Below are 18,961 nucleotides of genomic sequence, written 5' to 3'. Positions count from 1 at the left end.
ATACCAAATGTAAAGGGAACAACAATTTAGACTTCATGAGAAGAGAATGCTGATTGGTTGGCAAGTGGACTCTGATTGGTGCAGGCATTGCCATGGAGAGTGCACCAGTTAAGTGATGACTAAAAGTTAACTGCAAAGCTTTGTTTAAATTCAAATCAGGCAGATTGACTGATTGATTGGTCAAGGCATTGCCCTGGGGAATGAACCAGAGAATGGCTGTCGCCTGTTTTGTTTAGATGAAACAGGTGCAATGTGTGTACATGTTTTTTCTTTCCGCAAAGAACAGGGCCCAGTATATTAATATATGTAGCCTCTAGCATGCATAAGTGTGCCACACTGGTTTCAATTTTGGTGTGACTTCGTCCCACATCAAGTGGGAAGAGGTGTTTGCTGAGTTTGAACTCCCCTACTCCCAACTATCCCACCACAAACCCGTGTCCACTGAAGACACTAAATCCTTAAAAGCACTTCCAGCTGATCTAGCGCGCACATATTGCAGGATTCCGAATGACTTGGATGATTTTCACTTGCAACGCAAATGTCTGGTAGCGCTGTGAGGCCTCAAGGCCAACCCAGACATACATATCTGCAAACCTGGCAAAGAGATTGGAATATCACCCTTAACAAGCGTTACTATATCAACAAAGGGCATGCCATCCTTAATAACGGGTCCAAATTTGTATCCATTGGATCTGCCACTCAACATGACTGGACAGCCTTGCTCAAAAGCAAGATATAAAAACACTTGATGGACTTGTGTAAGAGCAATGAGCTCCCGGGTGATATATATGGTAGGGTTCGTCCTCACAGCTCATTGCGTCCGCATATGTATGGGCTGCCCAAGACATGCCAACATGATGCCCCTTTACACTCGTCCTTATCTATAGCCAGTTCTGCACTTCATGAATTGGCCAAATTGTTGGGCAAGTTGCAACAACAACCAGTTTTGAGCAAGTTTTTTATACACATGGTGAAGGATTCCTTCATATTTGCGAAGACCATACAGGACTTGCATATCTGTGGCAATGCCATGTCAGTGTGCTCATTTGACATTGCAAGCCTATTCATCAAGGTACCGCTCAAGGAAGTCATAGACATTTGCTCTGCAGCACTATATAATGGTGATCTGGACCCGCCACCATTGTGTGAATTAGTATTCATTGAACTTACGAACTCAGCAACTCGAGCAGTTGAGCTCAGTTTTAATGACACCACTTATGCCCAAATAGATGGTGTTGCCATGGGACCGCCTGTAGGCCCAGCTCTCGCAAACATCTTTGTTGGGTTCCATAAGAAACATGTTCGATGGAATGACATTCAACCTCCTACCTCTTGGATATTTCTGATATGTTGATGATACATTTGCTATATTTGAATCTGCAGCTGCATGTAAGAATTTCCTTACACACCTTAATGGGCTCCATCCTATGCTCGAATTCACCTTTGAAATGGAGCAGTCAAATGAGCTCCCTTTCCTTGACATGCTAGTTGAGAAACCTGCCAGGGGATTCTCTACTACCTCAAGCCTACCTTCACTGGTCAATATATTCGTTGGAATTTCTACAGTCCCACGCGCTATAAGATTGGCTTTACCAGCAACCTCATAAATAGGGCCCAAGCCATTTGCTCACCATGCAAGCTTGTTGCTGAAATAGGGCACATCAAAGGCATCTTGCAGGATAATGGCTACCCTGATCAGATCATTATTTGCTACATATAGCACAAACTCATTAATTGGCCTAAGGTTGCCATTTTTGACCCCGAAAAGTGCCCAGTCTATCTCAGATTACCCTGGAAGGGGAAGGTATCTCAAAAATTTGAACAACAGGTGAAACTAGCCGTTTCACGCCGCTACTATGCAGTAGCAATACGAGTGGTATTCACCACTAATGGGATGTTGCTATCAAGCCAAAAAGACATCTGCCTATTACACAAATGAGTAATGTGGTATATGAATTTTGGTGCCGGTGGGATGCTAGGGATGTAGGCCGTACGTCCCAAAGATTGGCAGATCATATCAAACAGCATGTCCCTTCGGCTGTTGGCAATAGGCAAGGTACCGACCATATGGTGTTTGCAAAACTCAAAACACTGTGTCCAACATTAGATATGATCCCATGATTGGACAACATTTGCTAAATAATCCTGAATGTGCTAAGAACTACACTGACAGCCAATTCAAGATTATCATTCGGGTTCACGTTGTGGTGCACTTTCACGTGCTAGAAACTACAAATATTAATAGACAGGCCCTGTTCTTTGCAGACAGAAACAACATGTACACACATTGCGCCTGTTTTAACCAAACAAAATAGGCGACAGCCATTATCTGGTTCACTCCCCAAGGCACTGTGGACCAATTTAATCAAAGCGTGGCAGTTAACTGAAACAAAAACAGAAAATGCTGGAAAAACTCAGCAGAGTTCTGAAGAAGAGTCATAAGGCCTCAAAGTTAACTCTGTTATTTTTCTCTCCACAGATGCTGTTAGACCTGCAGAGCTTTTCCAGCATTTTCTGTTTTTGTTTCAGATTTCCAGCATCTGCAGCATTTTGCTTCTATGGCAGTTAACTGTCAGTCATCAGTTAACTGGTGCATTCTCTATGGCAATGCCTCTACCAATCAGAGGCCACTTGCCAACCAATCAGCACTCCCTTCTCGTGAAGTATAAATTGTTCCCTTTACATTTGGTATTCTTGTGAATTGCCCTGATGAGTGCAAGATGAAAAGCTTCAACAACATGTCTTTTTTCAGCAATACTCAATATTACTAAAAATTCACATGGCGCAGGTTACAAATTCAAGTTGTAAATTATTCTCAAGATTCACGATTTCCATAATCAAATCGTGCAGTGTGCTTGTGACTTGTCTGAATACATTTATTAGAAGGAGGTGCTTAAAAATGTTGTGTTCCTGTTTTTGATTCTTTGTGGGTAACTGTAACCTCCCCCACTGGATGGCCAACTGGGACATGGCCTTCTCCCTTCGGTGAGAATGGTTAAATTCCTCGATTTGTGTCACTTTATTCATATTCCATGTAGACCAGAGTTTTCAAACTTTGCTGTGCCATCTCAGGCAAGGAAAAGACAGAGGATCCTTGTATATATTGACCCACTCTGACCCCAGTCCAAAATGGTTAAATTATGAGCACAGGTTGCAAAGACTAGGCTTGTATACCCTCGAGTATAGAAGACTTAGGGGTGATGGATTTGAAGTGTTTAAGATGATTAAAGAATTTGATAGGCTAGATAGAGAGAAATAATTTTCTCTGGTGGGGCATCCAGAACAAAGGGTAATAACCTTAGAATTAGAGCCAGGCCATTCAGGGATGATGCCAGGGACGATGTCCTCACACACAAGAGTAGTGGAAATCTGGAACTCTTTCCCCTCCCCCTTCCAAACAAAAAAAAGCTGTTAAGGCAGAGAACTTAACTAAACATTTCAAAACCTGAGACTGATATATTTTTGTTGGACAAGGTTATTAAGGATTACAGAACCCACGTGGTAGGTAAAGATCCAGATCAGCCATGATATAATTAAATGGTGGAAGAGCCGCGAGAGGCTGAAAGGCCTGCCCCCTCCTGTTCCCATGCAAGAAGCACCTCTTTTAATTTATAGCAATGAAAAGGGACACCATTTAAAAACTCATGATGTAGAGATTTGATGTATGCAAAAACTTAGATAGATAGTCAGAGTTCTGGAAATGTGATGGTCTTCAATTGGGAATTATAGTATCATGTCCCATCACTGTTAAGTAAACCCCTAAGCTAAAGGACTTTACAAGAAAAAAAATTGAGTTCTCATAATTTTGTCTTTATGGCTCAGCTCAGTGGGTAGCACTCCCAGAGAGGCGAGGTTTCAAGTCTCATTCCAGAGATAGAGGACATAACCTAGGCTGACAATTAAAATGCAGTGCTTTCAGATAAAATGCTAAACCAAGACTCCTATCTACCTGTTCAGCATTAAAAGGAAAACGAGCAATCTCCCCATATTCTCACCAGCATTTCTCTCCTCGACTAAGCCCGACAAAAGAAACAGAGTAACCAGACATTAATTTCATTTGCTGTTTGTATGTGCAAGAATGGCAATTGTGTTAGTCTGCATAACATCAGTGACAGCACTTCAAAAGTATTTCACTGGTCGTGAAGCAGTTTGGCACTTCCCCGATAAGGTGCTAAATAAGTGCAAGAGCAAACCAAAAATGAAAGAATAAACACAATCAACTTGTTTAAGCAAGGATGATGATAAAAGAAATGTGCACAGAAAGAAAAAAGAAAGATTTAAAGAAAAGAAAGAAAGATTTATGTTTATATGGCACCTTTCATGATTACCGGATATCTCGAATATCTGTTCAGCCAATTAAGTACTTTTTGAAGTGTTGTTACAGTTATAATGTAGGAAACACAGCAGCCAACTTGTGCACAGCAAGCTCCCGCAAGCAGCAATGTGATAATGACCAGGTAATCTGCTTTTGTGATGTTTGATTGAAGAATGGACATTGGCTCCAGAACACTAGGGATAATTCCCGTGTTCTTCTTTGAAATAGTGGTGTGGGACCTTTTATGTCCAATGGAGAGGACAGAAGGGACCTTGGTTTGATGCCTCACCTGAATGACAGCACCTCCAAAAGTGCAGTCCTGTCTTATTTTTTATGAATTTTAAAAATATCGTCTTTGTTTTCAAATCCCTCCATGACCTCACCTCTCCCCATCTCTGTAACCTCCTCCTGCCCCACTAAAATCTCTGCAGTCCTCTAATTCTGTCCTCTTGTGCATACCCCACTGCTCTCTTCACCCCACCATTGGTGGCTGTGCCTTCAGCTGCTGAGGCCCTAAGCTCTGGAATTCCCTCCCTAAACCTCCCCTTCTCTCTACTTCTTCCTCCTCCTGTAAGATACTCCTTAAAACCTATCTCTTTGACCAAGCTTTCAGTCTTACATAGCTCGGTGTCAAATTTTGTTTGATGATGTCCCTGTGAAGCACATTAGAAGGTTTCGGTACATTAAAGCACTATATTAAATGCAAATTGCTGTTATTTTCATGTGTGCTGTATGCATTCTGCTGCCTTTAATCATATGGCAAATATTTTTTTGACAGATTAACAAGACAACTGGAAATATCGATGCCTCTAGGATTCTAAATCTCTATCAATTTACTCAGCTATATCGGGAAATCACCATGCAGGCAAATGGGGTTCTTAGCCAAAGCAGCATCTGTGAAGGGACGGCAGCAGATGGATCATCCTGTCAAGCCAGTATCTGGCTGGGCAAGTGAGTGAACCTTTGATAATTAGATTAATGAAGTGCTGAGTATTTCAGAGATGCAATATTCATTTTATGGCTTGTTGACCTGTTCTTCACTGCTTTCAAAAGTCACACGTGCACCTGGTGCCTTACTGGATAGCTAGCTTTAAAGAGGATGTTGTGTCTTCTTTACGCAACAGTATTTTGAAATCTCTTCCTCCATGAGCTATTTTTAAAAAAAACATTCTGAGCATGTGGAGAACACTGGTAAGACTTGCATTTATTTCCCATTCCTAGTTGCCCTTTGAGAAGGTGGTGGGGTGCCTTCTTGAATGATTGCAATCTCATAGTGAAGGTGCCCCCCCCACAGTGCTGCTGAGTTAGCCCAGCGATGATGAAGGAACAACCGATGTGTATCCAAATCAGGATAGTGCATGTGAACTGGAGGAGCAATTGGAGGCAATGGTGTTCCCACAACAACACTGCTCGTACCCTTCCTTGTGGTATGACATGATTTATAGGATGGGGAGGACCAGGCTGAGGCCAACGAAAGGAAGGCTTGATAACAGATAATGGAGCTGACAGCAAAAAGGGAAAAAGCACAGGAAATTTTCTTTTTCCTGCATGCTACTCACCTCGAACTGATATTTGGAGAATGTATTATTTTCTTTGTTCTTAGAGAGTTTGACAGGCTAGATGCCGAGAGGCCATTTCCCTGGGCAGGAGAGTCTATAAACTAGGGTCATAGCCTCAGGAAAGAGGTTGACTGTTTAAGATTGAGATGAGGAGAGAATTCTTTACTCCAGAGAGTTGTGGATGCTCAGTCACTGAGTATATTCAGGACTGAGATCAATCGATATTTGTGCAGAAAGTGAATCAAAGGATATGGAGTCAAGGCAGGAAAATGGAGTTGGTGTAGATCAACCATGATCTTAATGAATGTCGGAGCAGGCTTGAGGGCCTTTTGTTTTCCTCCTCCTGATTCTTGTGCTAGATTTTGTGGTCAGTGGTGAAGCCTGACCTCAAAGAAAGCTGCCCTCAAAGATATGGCAATCTCTGTGGCCTGGACTTCCCCTTTCTTGAAGGAAGTTTAAATCTGGTGTCAAGTCAAGTGAATTTGAAGATGTGCAGCAGCTGCAGTGATGTCAGGCTTTCAAAGAGGAATTAGAGAAGCATCTGAAGGGAAAATATTTGCAATGCTACAGGGAAAGGACAGGGGAATGACACTAACTAAATTGCTCTTGCAGAGAACCGGACGAGCTCGACAGGCTGAATGACCTGCTTCTTGCTGAAACCGTTCTATGATTCTAAGCAGGGTAAGCAGTCAATCACATTGAAGTCATAGAGCCATTACAGCACATAAGCAGACCATTTGCCACATTCAGTCCATGCTGGCTCTCTGTAGAGCAATCCAGTCAGCCCCAATTCCCCGCTCCATCCCCACAGCCCTGCAAATTTATTTCCCTTAAGTGCCCATCCCTTTTCCTGATGACACCATCAACTGTCTCACACAGACCGCAAACCGAGAAGTTAAAGACACTGAATCCCTTCAGTTTTCATTTAATTTTTCACATAATAAAATAAATGATTGGATTTAGGTAGAAAATAGAATATCAATATAAATAATATTAAAAAGTACTATTTTAAAAATGTCCAAGTTTATTATCATCATGGAGAAATGTGACATTCCATAAGTAAAAAGAGTAGCTTTTCAGGCCCAGTGAGGGTGTTTAGCAGTAATTATGAAGTTAGTACACCATTTCAAAACCCAGTTACACCTCATTCAATAAGGTGCAACTTTTCCAAGGATTTTTACAACGATACTAATAGCGTAAGAGTGCAAGATTTTGTTATTTCATTGTTTGCTTGGGGATTGCAGTCTGTTGGGATCCCAACAGCGCACTTTCTGGAGAAACATAGGGCTGGATTTACTCAGCTAGACAGTGGTCTCACCCGCTGGTTGGAGAGCTGGCAGGGAACCCCCCCCCCCGCCCCCAAAATCAGTTCCATGGGGGAGGCTCGGCTATTAAGTGCCCTTCCGGTTCTTAAGTGGCCACCATTGGGCCTTCCCCAGGATTCAAGTGGAAGTCCCACCTGCCAAGAGCTGTTGGTAAATCAGAGGCTGCCAGCTCCTCATTGTCATCAGCGCCACTGGGAGCGGTGGCAACTGCTGGCAGTGCACCCACCAGAGGCCCAGAATCACCAAAGGACCATAAGCCAAAGGTGAGTGAAGGCAGAATGGGGATTGCAGGCTAGGAGATGGCTTTCAGCGGTACTGCCCTTCCCAATGCCACTAAATTGCAGTGGGCTCAGGGCTAATGGGTGTCCATTGGCTCATTAATGCATCTGTACTATTCACTTCAGCTACTCCCTGTAGTAGAACGTTCCACATTCTTACACTCTTTGGGTGAAGAGATTTCCTATGAATTTCTTATTAGATTTCTTGGTGGCTGTCTTACGTTGATGGGCTCTTGTTATGCTCTTCCCCACAGGAAACATTCTTTTTTATCCACTCTTATCAAAATGTTTTATAGACCCTTCTCTTCTCAGCCTTCTTCCCTTCACTCCCCCCCCACCCACCCACAAAACTCATCTCTCTTGACTGTAAAAACACCAGGGATCAGTAAGAATTTCATAATTTCTGAAGCCATTTAGGTCATTGATTTGTGGTGAGTTTGTGTTTCTGTTAAAAATGGAAAATTAGATTTTGTTGCCTCCCCCTTTTTTTGAATAGCTTTTGGTGGACCTTGTAAAAGCAAAGGGTATTGTTAAATAATTCACACTGTTGGGTCTGCACCTACGAGTAGTGTTTGAATAAAATAACGTAATTTCAGACCATAATTTTTACATGTCAATTTAGCCTAGTGATGATTTACGATGCTCCAGTTACAAAGGAGGCATTGTCAGTAATTTCAGAGTCATTATTTGTTCAACATTGATATTTGTGTGACAACACAGCAGTTTGTGCTCTACCTTGAGATCTCTCATATCTACTGTGGTTTTCTGACCACAAGATGGTGTTAGAAACACAACACAAGGCTGCCTAGTTTTTAAAGGTATTCCCTAACGGAGAGAGAGATGTGTATGAAAACAAGTCTATAATGAACACAGTGACTTGCCTGTGCTTAAATGGCCTCTGGGGCTCTGTACATTAAGCATGCAGTTTTCCACAGCTTCAGTGCTGACTAGGACAAAGGTATTGGGGAGGTTAATAGAGAACAGCACCATAAACAAGAGCTTGCCTATGGGAAAAGAGAACAGGAGAGCAGCAGTAGATTCTTTAATTGGGAGTAATTCCCTGATTGGTTGAGCGATCTTTCTCACACAATCTCTTGAAATTGTCAGCAATCAGTTTTCATAAATAACCAACTCCACCCCAGTTATATCTGGTTGAAACATGACCTTATTTCTCTCTCATCCATTATATGGCTGCAACATTGCTGCCTCCCCAAGCTTGTTTTAGTTAGCTATCTGGAACACTTCACAATATTTGTATACATATCTGATCTTCCTGGAGTGACGATAGGTAACATCCTGCCTGTTGCGGACATTGTCTTAGAATTCCAGAAGTGAGCTACGTTTAAAGCATTTGCCCCAAATATTTACATTGTAGCTCAAATTAAGGTCTGATAGTGAACCTTAAATGCCCAGTGACAGCACTGATATTGGATTATATAGTGAAACCTGGAATTAATACAGTTCGTTAACCTAGATAATCAGAAGTGTTATTTTATTTGGATTTAGTTGGCCTTTTAGTGGGTGTGTTAAATATGTGTATACCTTGTGCAATATGTTCGATCAGCATATGGCATGTATTTACATACTTGTGTAGACCACGTTGTCCTTCAGAATTAAAAACATGCCTGTTCGAATAACCATCCTGTATAAACTGCAAATTGAGTAACACCTTTCACCAACAAAAATATCCTGGGGATCCTTTTGCTTCATAGATGTTGCATAAAAAGTGATGCAACATAATCTGCATAATAAACATGTGAAGGAATAAATACATGTACAAAATTGAAACCAAATGCTTATTTGCTGCAATAGGTTGCTGAGAAACTGAGCACATGGTGGGACATAGCGTGATTTACTGAAAGCACCAGTGATATCCGAAGCTCAAAAGAAGCTTACCAATACAGCGGCATAATCTGTGGATAAAAATAGTACTATCATGGGATCTGATAAACAACTGCCAAGAGAAAGCTACGAGTACCCAGTTAACCCAAGGAACATCACACATTGTAACTTTTTCAGTTAGTGGATAGTGTACTATTCATTAATTTGGAATGTGTAGCACGCAAACATAAACGTATGCCAATGTTAATGTTTCACACCAACCTCCTCACAACCCTCTTCAACGCCACTGCCCCCCCCCCCCGCAAACCATCCCATCGGTCTATCCTTCTGTTTCTTTCTCATTCATGATTATCTAGCCTCCCCTTAAATGTATCTATGCTATTGCTGTCTACCACCCCCCTGGGAGGGAGTTCCATGTTCTCACCACACTGAGTAAAGCGGTTCCTCTTGAATTCCCAGTTGGATTTATTAGTGACAGCCCATGTCCAAATGCAGCAAGACCTGGACTATATCCAGGCTTGGGCTGACAAGTGGCAATTAACATTCGCGCCACACAAGTGCCATGGCCATCTCCATGGCAATGGCCATCTCCAACAAAAGAGAATCTAACCATTACCCCTTGGCATTCAATGGCTGTACCATGGCTGAATTCCCCACTATCAACATCCTGGGGGTTCCCATTGACCAGAAATTGAACTGGACTAACCATATAAATACTGTGGCTACAAGAGCAGGTCAGAGGCAAGGAACTCTGCCATGAGTAGCTCACCTCCCGACTCCCCAAAACCTGTCCACCATCTACAAGGCATAAGACATGAGTGTAATAGAACACTCTCTGCTTGCCTGGATGAGTGCAGCTCCAACAACACTCAGGAAGCTTGACACCATTCAGGACAAAGCCAATTTTATTGGCACCCCTTCCACAAACATTCACTCCCTCCACCACTGACAAACAGTAGCAGCAGTGTGTACCATTTACAAGATGCACTGCAGGAACTCACCAAACTCCACTTGTCAGCACCTTCCAAACTCACGACCACTGCCACCTAGAAGGACAAGGACAGCAGATACATGGGAACACTACCACCTGGAAGTTCACCTCCAAGCCATTCACCATCCTGATTTGGAAATATATCACTGTTCCTTCACTGTCGCTGGGTCAAAATCCTAGAACTCCCTCTCTAACAGCACTGTAGGTGTACCTACACCACAGGGACTGCAGCGGTTCAAGAAGGCAACTCACCACCGTCTTCTCAAGGGCAATGAAGGATGGGCCAGCCACGGAAGCCCATATCCCGTAAATGAATTTTTAAAAATCTTGTGGCCAACCCCCCCCACCTCCCACCGTTCTGACCTTGCCTAGTATTGTATTAAACTGAATAGCAAGTATAATAACTGTTATCTCAGCAAACTTCAACAAATATTGTGAACCCATTGAGGGTTTCCAAACATGCAGGCCCACAGAATTCAAAAAAGGACAAAGCAGCAAGTCAAATGGAGTGGAGGCATGTGGGCTTTGAGGACCCACAGCCTGTCATTTGGACGGCCATGAGCTAGAGAATAGGGACATCATCCACAGACTAAATGTTTAAAAACAAAAGGTTAAAATGTTTGTATGAAGTTTGTGTTTGATCAAGTGTCACCCGAATGCTGTTTTCTCCATCCTGTAGGATTAAGGAGTTGACTGATGAGGAAGAATGTTGTATCTGTATGGATGGCCGAGCTGATCTCATCCTGCCCTGCACTCACAGTTTCTGTCAGAAATGTATTGATAAGTGGTAAGTATGCTCACCCTCTACATGTAGCTAGCTGTCAAAGCAGGGCGGGGTGGGGGGGGTGGGGGGGGGGGGCGGAGAGAGAGAGAGCTGGCACAGACACAATGGGCCAAATGACAACCTCCTGTGCTGTAAACTGTTTGCAAAATGTTTGCTGTGATTCTAAGCTAATTAATAAATAGATGTCCTGTGCTATGCCCTATGAATATTAAACGATTCTGATTTGACCTTTTCCCCATCCCCATCCCCCGCCTGTCCTTGTGATGTGGCCATCACAGGAAAGGCCAGCATTTACTGCCCATCTAAAGTTGCCCATTGGGAAGGTGGTGGTGAACCACCTTCTTGAACCGCCACAGTCCATCTGGTGTAGGTACATCCACAGTGCTGTTAGGGAGTTCCAGGATTTTGCATGTTGGCAGAATGAAAATCCTTTCTCAGCCCCTTTCTGTACACTTTTTTCTAATTGATGTAATCTCACTTCTGGGCAATCAAATGCATTGATGTGTAGAGTTGTTCATTATTTACTGTTTTGATAATACTTGAACATTCTGATGTACGGATGAACTAATAGAAGGAGTGTGCAAACACTGATTGTGGAACCAACCCTCTTTACAGCTAAATGTTAAATTTGATATAATGCATGTCCTAGTAAATTAGAAACATAGAAAATTTTGCACAGGAGGAGATTGTTCAGCCTTTCTTGGATGTTGGTGTAAGTAATCATTAACACCCTCTGAAACTGCTTGTGGTTTCCGCCCACTCTTCTGGTTGTGCTTGTTTACATAGAATTTAACCGTGGGAGGTTGGAACCACTTCTCTGCCCTTCCCCTGCAATTGCATGTTGCAGCTTCCAGCAGCCCTGCATGTTTCCACAAACAGCTCTCCATCTTCCTCCTTAGAATGAGCAGACAGCAGCTGCCTATTTCAGATGTGTTTCTCTTATTCATTCCATGTGAGATTGTTACTTCCATCTCTCCAATTACACCCAGTCTCTCGGCAGCTCTTATATCATGTCGTGACAATAATTAGAGCAAGTGATTCAACAGCAACTTGCATTTATATAGTGCCTTTAATGTAGTAAAATGTTCCACGGACAGAAGCATAATCTAACAAAAATTGGTACCAAGTCAAAAGAGATATTAGGACAGGTGACTAAATGCTTGGTCAAAGAGGGAAGTTTAATGGAAGGTCATAGTCATTACAGCACAGGAGGAGGCCGTTCGCCCCTTGGAGTCCATGCCACCCTTTTGTAGAGCAATCCAATCAGTTCCATTCTTCTGCACTTTCCCCATAACCCTGCAAGTTTATTTCTGTCAAGTGACCATCCAAATTCCTTTGAAATCATTGACCATCTCTGCTTCCACCACCGGCCTAGGCATTGAGTTCCAGATCATTACTACTCATTGCATAAAGTAAGTTCTTCCTCACATTCCCCCCTGTATCTCTGCCCAAAATCTTAAATCAAGTTCCCTGGACCTTGTACCATCAGCTAATGGAAACAGCTTTTTCCTTTGTATACCCTATCTAAACCTGTCATAACCTTGTACACTTCTATCAAATCTCTCCTCAACTTCCTTTGCTCCAAGGACAAAAACAGAGCTTCTCCAACCTAACCTTGTTCCTCATCCCAGGAACCATTCTAGTAAATCTCCCCTGCACCTTCTCCAAGGACCCTAACATCCTTCCTAAAATGTGGTGGTCAGAACTGGACACAATACTCTAGTTGTGGCCCAGCCAGAGCTGTATAAAGATTTAGCATAACTTCTTTGCTATTGTACTCAATATCACTATGTAGCCTCAGATCCCAAATGTTTTGCTAACTATCCTCTCAATATACCCTGCTTTCTTCAAAGATCTTTGCACATGTACTCCCAGTCCACTCTGTCCCTGCACATTCTTTAGAACTGTGTTCTATATTATCTCTCCCTATCCTTTCTGCCAAAATACATCACCTCACATTTCCCTGTATTAAATTCCATCTGCCACTTGTCTGCCCATTTTGCTAGCCTATGTATGTCCTGCTGCAGTCATTTGGTATCATCTTCACTGTTTGCCACGCTCCCATGTTTGGTGTCATCAGCAAATTTTAAAATTTTACTCTCTATTCCAATATCCAAGACATTTATAAATATAAAATGAACTTTGGTCCTAGCACTGACCCTGGGGAATATCACTGTCTACCGTTATCAATTTTCACCCCATCCATTCCCTCTTCCACCTACACTTTCACTAAGATTTTGTTAGCATCCTCTTCCTTGGTAAACACTGATACAAAGTACTTATTAAGTATTCTAGCCATGGTCTGTGCCTCTCAACATATATCATGCTCTTTATCCTTCATAGTCCCAACCTGCCTTTTACTACCCACTTTTTATTTACATGCCAGTAGAAGATTTTTGAGTTCCCTGTTATGTTAACTGCCATCCTATTCTCATATTCTCGCTTTGCCAGTCTTGTTCTCCTCTTCACCTCCTATCTCAACTTATTGTATTTGACTTGGTTCTTGCTTGAAGAATTCACCTGACATGCATCATACACTATCTGTTTTTTGTTTCACCATATTCCCCATCTCCCTCATCATCCAAGGGGCCTTGGTTTTGGTTCCCCTACGTTTTGCCCTTGTTGGAATGTACCTGGCCTGTACCTTAAACATCCCCGCCTTTAAGATCACCCATTGTTCCGTTACAGTTTTTCTTGTTAGTGTTTAGTTCCATTTTACCTGGGCTAGAATCCCCTCTTATCCCATTGAAGTTAGGCCTCTTCTAATTTAGAAGTTCTTTAGATTGCTCCTTGCTCTTTTCCAGTACAAATCCTAAAGGAGATGAGAGAGACCAAAGGTAATTTCCAGGCCTTGGGGCTGGCATTGGTGGGGTAAAGAAAATCGGCTTGCTCAAGAGACCAGAAGTGAAGAAGTGCAGAGATTTTAAAGAGTTATGGGATCAGAGGAGGTCACAGAGATAGGGAAGAATGAGACCATGGAGGGATTTGAACATGAAGATGAAAATTTTGGAATTGTGCTGTTGATGGATCAGGAATCAATGTAGGTTGGTGAGCACAGGTGTGATGGATGGGCTTAGTGCGGGAATAATAAATATTAGAGTTTTACAACACTGCATGCTGACTGTGAGTGAGTGAAAACCTTGCTCTTGAAACCCCTGAACTGAGAGTTTGTTTTATTTCTTTGTGGCAGGAGTGACCACAACCGCAATTGTCCTATTTGTCGACTGCAAGTGAAGGAAGCTGGCGATTCTTGGGTTGTGTCTGATGCACCTACAGAAGAAGACGTAGCAAATTACATTCTCAAAATGGCAGATGAGGCTGGGCAGCCCCATAAGCCCTAAGACTCACCAAGGGTCGTTCATCCTCTGACTGAAGCAGACTGCTTAAATCTGGCCTTTTACAAAATGAGTTTTTTTTAACAAATTTTATGAGCAATGAGGCCACTGCGCATCGGATCACTCTGATTTCATCTTTCCTGATCGGTCATGAGTTGAAGCAGACTGAAGCCCGATTGAAATTTTTGTTTGTGTTCTTGTATACATTAACCCATGCAGAAATTGATGTTCTGTCAAGTTTGCATTGTGTTCTTGTCTTCAGGACACCCCATAGCTATCACTACAATCTGCACTAAGTGAGAACACTTGATTTGACTGCTTGTGAGACTTCACGTGAATTGATGAGTGTTTGCCCTTTAAAAGCAGAACTTATAACCCAATATTTGTGCCTGAGCTGTTTGCTGCATGGGAACTTTGGTTACCGGACCTAAAGAGAGGTTTGGTCATATTATTTCCTAACTATTCTTTATTGGTTTGTTGGTGAGATTTAAGCATTTGATTTATGCTTTTAATTGCTTGAAAAAATGTGAACAGTGTAGATTGTAAGCTGGTGATTTGATAGTCTGTTCTTTTGTTAGGATGTTCCTAGATTTTCAGAAGTGTGCATTGTCAAATAAATTTGTATTTTGTAAATAGTAATTAATGAGGAGTGAGAACACAGTGAGTGTGATGAGAATGACATAAGTTAAGACTATAGCTTGTAAAAATAACCTGCTTTGATTTAGAATTTAAGGCCACATCAAGGTCACGGTCTGTACCTCTTGCAACCAGCTTGTATTTGCAACAAGAAAATCTACTGAATATAATTATTTAATATGTATTATACTTTAATTTCACATTGTTGGAAAAATGTCTCTGCCCTTCATGCTTTGCTTGAGGGAAACTATTAAATTAAAATAAGCAACTGTTCAAAGATCTTTAAATAATCTGCTAAATCAGCCCAAATCGCTGACCACATCTGTACTTGCTGTTCCATTTTTCCATCTCTTCATCCTTCTATAATCATCTCATCCATTTAAAAGATTCCTTCTTTATGTTAGGAGTTCCCCTTTACTTCCTCCCTAAAAAAGACCTTATTTTTTTTTAAGACAAGAGTACTCTGATTTTCACAACTAGATGTGACAGCAGAATATGAAAACCTTTAATTTTTTGAGAGCTCCATGAATGTGAATCATCTACTGTGTTAAGTAAAATGAAATGGTAGGCACTTTGAGTGAGTTGCTGAGTTACTAAGCTGGTGTAATTGTGCAATATCAAGCAGACCTGTTGTGGCTATAAAATTTATCAATTCTATTAACATTTTAGCTTGTTACTCGCCTGTTTATGGTGAGAATTTTATTTCCAAGAAATAAGCAAAACTTATCGCTTCATTATTCCAATACCAAAAAATGCAGTGCAACGAGTGAAATGTTTCAATTATTGCATGCCTGAAAGGGTTTCTGTAATTCATTTGGGACCTTCTCACTTGAGATATGTGCCCCTGGTTTGTACAATCAACTCATTCACCATGATTCATTCACAGATATCCTCAGTTGGAAATACAAGAATTTAGAAACATGGGAAAGTCGGCGTGGAGCCATTGTGCTCCACACTAGCCTACCCCACGGTCATGACACACTGCGGGTGAGCTAAATAGGTGCAGTGTGGGACTACCGCCCCACACTGGGGAGGAAGCCCACCCTCGGGAGCTGCGGGCCAATCAGATTGGCCAGCAGCTCCATCAGTCCCAGCAGCATCAAGTGCGCATTACTGGGTACTGCCGGGACTGCAATGAGGAAGAAGGAGGCCCAATGGATCACGGAGTCAGGTAGGGAGGATTTGGTCAGGTTAGGTGGGGGTGGTGGCGTGTTTAATGGATCAGGCGTGTAGGAAGAAGGATGGGGGGCTTCCTATCTTAGGGGGGCTGCCCCCATCCGCAAAGCGCAGCTCCCAAAGATAGTACCCCTCCTTCCCTCCTTTCCTTTAAAAAATGTTTTTAAAAAAGCAACCTGCTCACTACTCCACCCCCCGCCCGACTGCCCATACCAACTGTTTTATGGCATGTGCAGTGTATTATCAGAGTCAATTGGCTTGTTAACGCGCCTAAGTGACCCTTGATTATTTATTTAAATATGGTGGGTGGGCTTGTATTATGGGCATGAGATTGGGGCTGGGTAGGAAGGTGGTGGGATGGGCACCCACCCTATTTGACAAGTGCCCCCTACCCCTGCCGAAAACAAACTTGCCTGGTGGGGACACGTATAATATAGCCACATGAAAATCTTTATGACCTTAACCAGACTCCACATGTTAGACAGACAAATTTGAAGGTTGTGCCTGTATCATTAATACTTTAATTACACATTGATGAGGTTTATGACATTAAGTATTAAACTGTTGTTTTTTGATTATCCAAGCTGCTTGTTGATGAATAGATGTATAGTGATTTCCCTTGTTTTGCAGGAAGAAATTGTAACACTTCCATGTCAGATAGCTCTGGAAAGTTCTCTACTTTATTGGTGAAATCATTTTTTAAAATTTGCTTTAACTGTTGATTTAGTGGAATAAAACATTTTGTCCATTAACTGAATTATTATCTGTTCCTGAAGTAGTGTTCACTTCATCATTCTATAATCACTGACCTTAGCAAACCACAACACTGTCCTGGTGAATATAAATGACTAAGCCCAAGACTTCCACCATATGAATAATCCTCTAAACATAAGAAATAGGAGCTGGAGTAGGCCATTCAGCCCCTTAAACCTGCCCCATCATTCAATAAGATCACGGCTGATCTGCCCCAGGCCTCAACTCCTCTTCCATTTCAGCTCCTCATATCCTTCAACTCCCCATATTTCAAAAATCCACCTCCTCTTTAAATACTTCCATTGATCTAGCCTCCACAACTCTCTGGGTAGAAAACTCCAGACATTCACTACCCTCTGAGAGAAGAAATTCCTTCGCATCTCAGTTTTAAATGAGTGTCTGTTAAATGAGCACTGTTAAGAGGATGTCTGTTTATCTGTGACTGTTGTTGGTGGGCAGTGGGCGAAGACTTGCCTGTGTAAACTTGGTATAATTAATAAAAAAAAACTGCTCTCACCATTAATGAGGTTGACGTTTGTGACCTACCAATTATCCCCAGCTACATATGGAAGTCAGAAGTAAATATTAAATGTTTATAATTTTTAAACTATTTATGACATTCAAACACGAGTGTTGGGATTTAAAAGGCATTTGAAGCGATTGTGGTTGGTTGGGGTGCTACAGACGGGGCGTGTCTGGGATATTTATAAATATAGGAATTGTTAGAGGATAGAAGGATGAGATCTATCTTGTAACATCTTGGTAGTCGCATTATCCAATGATAATAGAGTTATTAGCTAATAACAGCAATCAGTCTCAATTAACTTACAACAGACCCAAACATAAGGTGCGGAAAATGCCCAGTGGTGAAGAGCTTTGGGAACTGTAAGTCTAAAATCACCTGTTCCTTGAGCATGATACACTCAAATCCAATTATGTACAAAGCTCGGTTAGACTACACCTGGAGTGCTATGAGCAGTTTTAGGCACCATGCCTTCGGAAGGATGTATTGACTTGAAGGGAGTGCAGCGCAGATTTACCAGGATGATAACTGAACTCCAAGGGTTAAATTGTGAGCAGTGATTACGTAAAATAGGGTTGTGTTTTGTGGAATTTAGAAGTTTTCAAGATATTAAGCAGAATATTTAGGGTGAATAGAAAGAAATTATTTCCCTTTTTTGTTTGAACACTGAAATCTCTACGAATTGTCAATGTTTCCACCAGCCCTTCTGCCCAAGGGCACTATTGTCTGCAGTATGTGGAGGTGTGATGAATGAGTAGAGAATGATCCTGTGCATTATTTTCCCTTTGTCTCGGTGAAGAGTCTTCAACCACCTTAGTACATTCCAACCTATGCCAGGGATTTGAAGTGTCAACCATTTTCCTGGGGAAGGATGGCTGAGGGGGACTTGCAAGTGTTGGTGCCAATTCTTGGCTTTTTTTTCCCCTGCAATGTTATTAATAGTTGGTGCATGTATCTTTTGTAAGTTTGGACAGCTTTATTGAAGTGCAAACAAGTTTCCCTTCAAAAGAAATAATTCTCTTGCTACAGCTACAAATGAGGTGAAAACGAGGCGGAGGGGCTGCTCGATGTGAGTTTTCTTTTTTGTCTGCTGAAATTGTGCGTTTCTTGGTTATAAACTCATAGACGTTTACAGCACAGAAAGGCCATTCGGCCCATCATGTCCGTGCCGGTCAACAAAGATCTGACTGCACTAATCCCATAATAGTACGGAGTAAAGGGAAGACCTTTTAGAACAGAGATGAGGAGAAACTTCTTTAGCCAGAGAGTGGTGAATCTATGGAATTCATTGCCACAGAAGGCTGTGGAGGCCAGGTCATTGAGTGTATTTAAGACCGAGATAGATAGGTTCTTGATTGGTAAGGGGATCAAAGGTTACGGGGAGAAGGTGGGAGAATGGGGTTGAGAAACTTATCAGCCATGATTGAATGGCGGAGCAGACTCG

The 18,961-nt window shown here is 42.0% G+C and overlaps 1 protein-coding gene across 1 annotated transcript in view; it reads left to right on the top strand.

Moving 5' to 3' along the window:
- Nucleotides 1–16,998, top strand: part of rnf141 (ring finger protein 141) — an 18,212-nt gene extending 1,214 nt beyond the window's left edge. The window contains exons 2-4 of the mRNA XM_078535985.1: nt 5,094–5,266; nt 10,990–11,097; nt 14,285–16,998. Coding sequence (XP_078392111.1) covers nt 5,094–5,266; nt 10,990–11,097; nt 14,285–14,435 — 432 coding nt within the window. The 3' untranslated portion in view covers nt 14,436–16,998. The remainder of the gene's footprint in view (nt 1–5,093; nt 5,267–10,989; nt 11,098–14,284) is intronic.
- The last annotated feature ends 1,963 nt before the right edge of the window (nt 16,999–18,961 follow it).

Source organism: Cetorhinus maximus, unplaced genomic scaffold, assembly GCF_964194155.1.
Source record: "Cetorhinus maximus unplaced genomic scaffold, sCetMax3.hap1.1 HAP1_SCAFFOLD_796, whole genome shotgun sequence".
Taxonomy (NCBI): Eukaryota; Metazoa; Chordata; class Chondrichthyes; order Lamniformes; family Cetorhinidae; genus Cetorhinus; species Cetorhinus maximus.
This window is presented reverse-complemented; position numbering and strand designations above follow the sequence as displayed.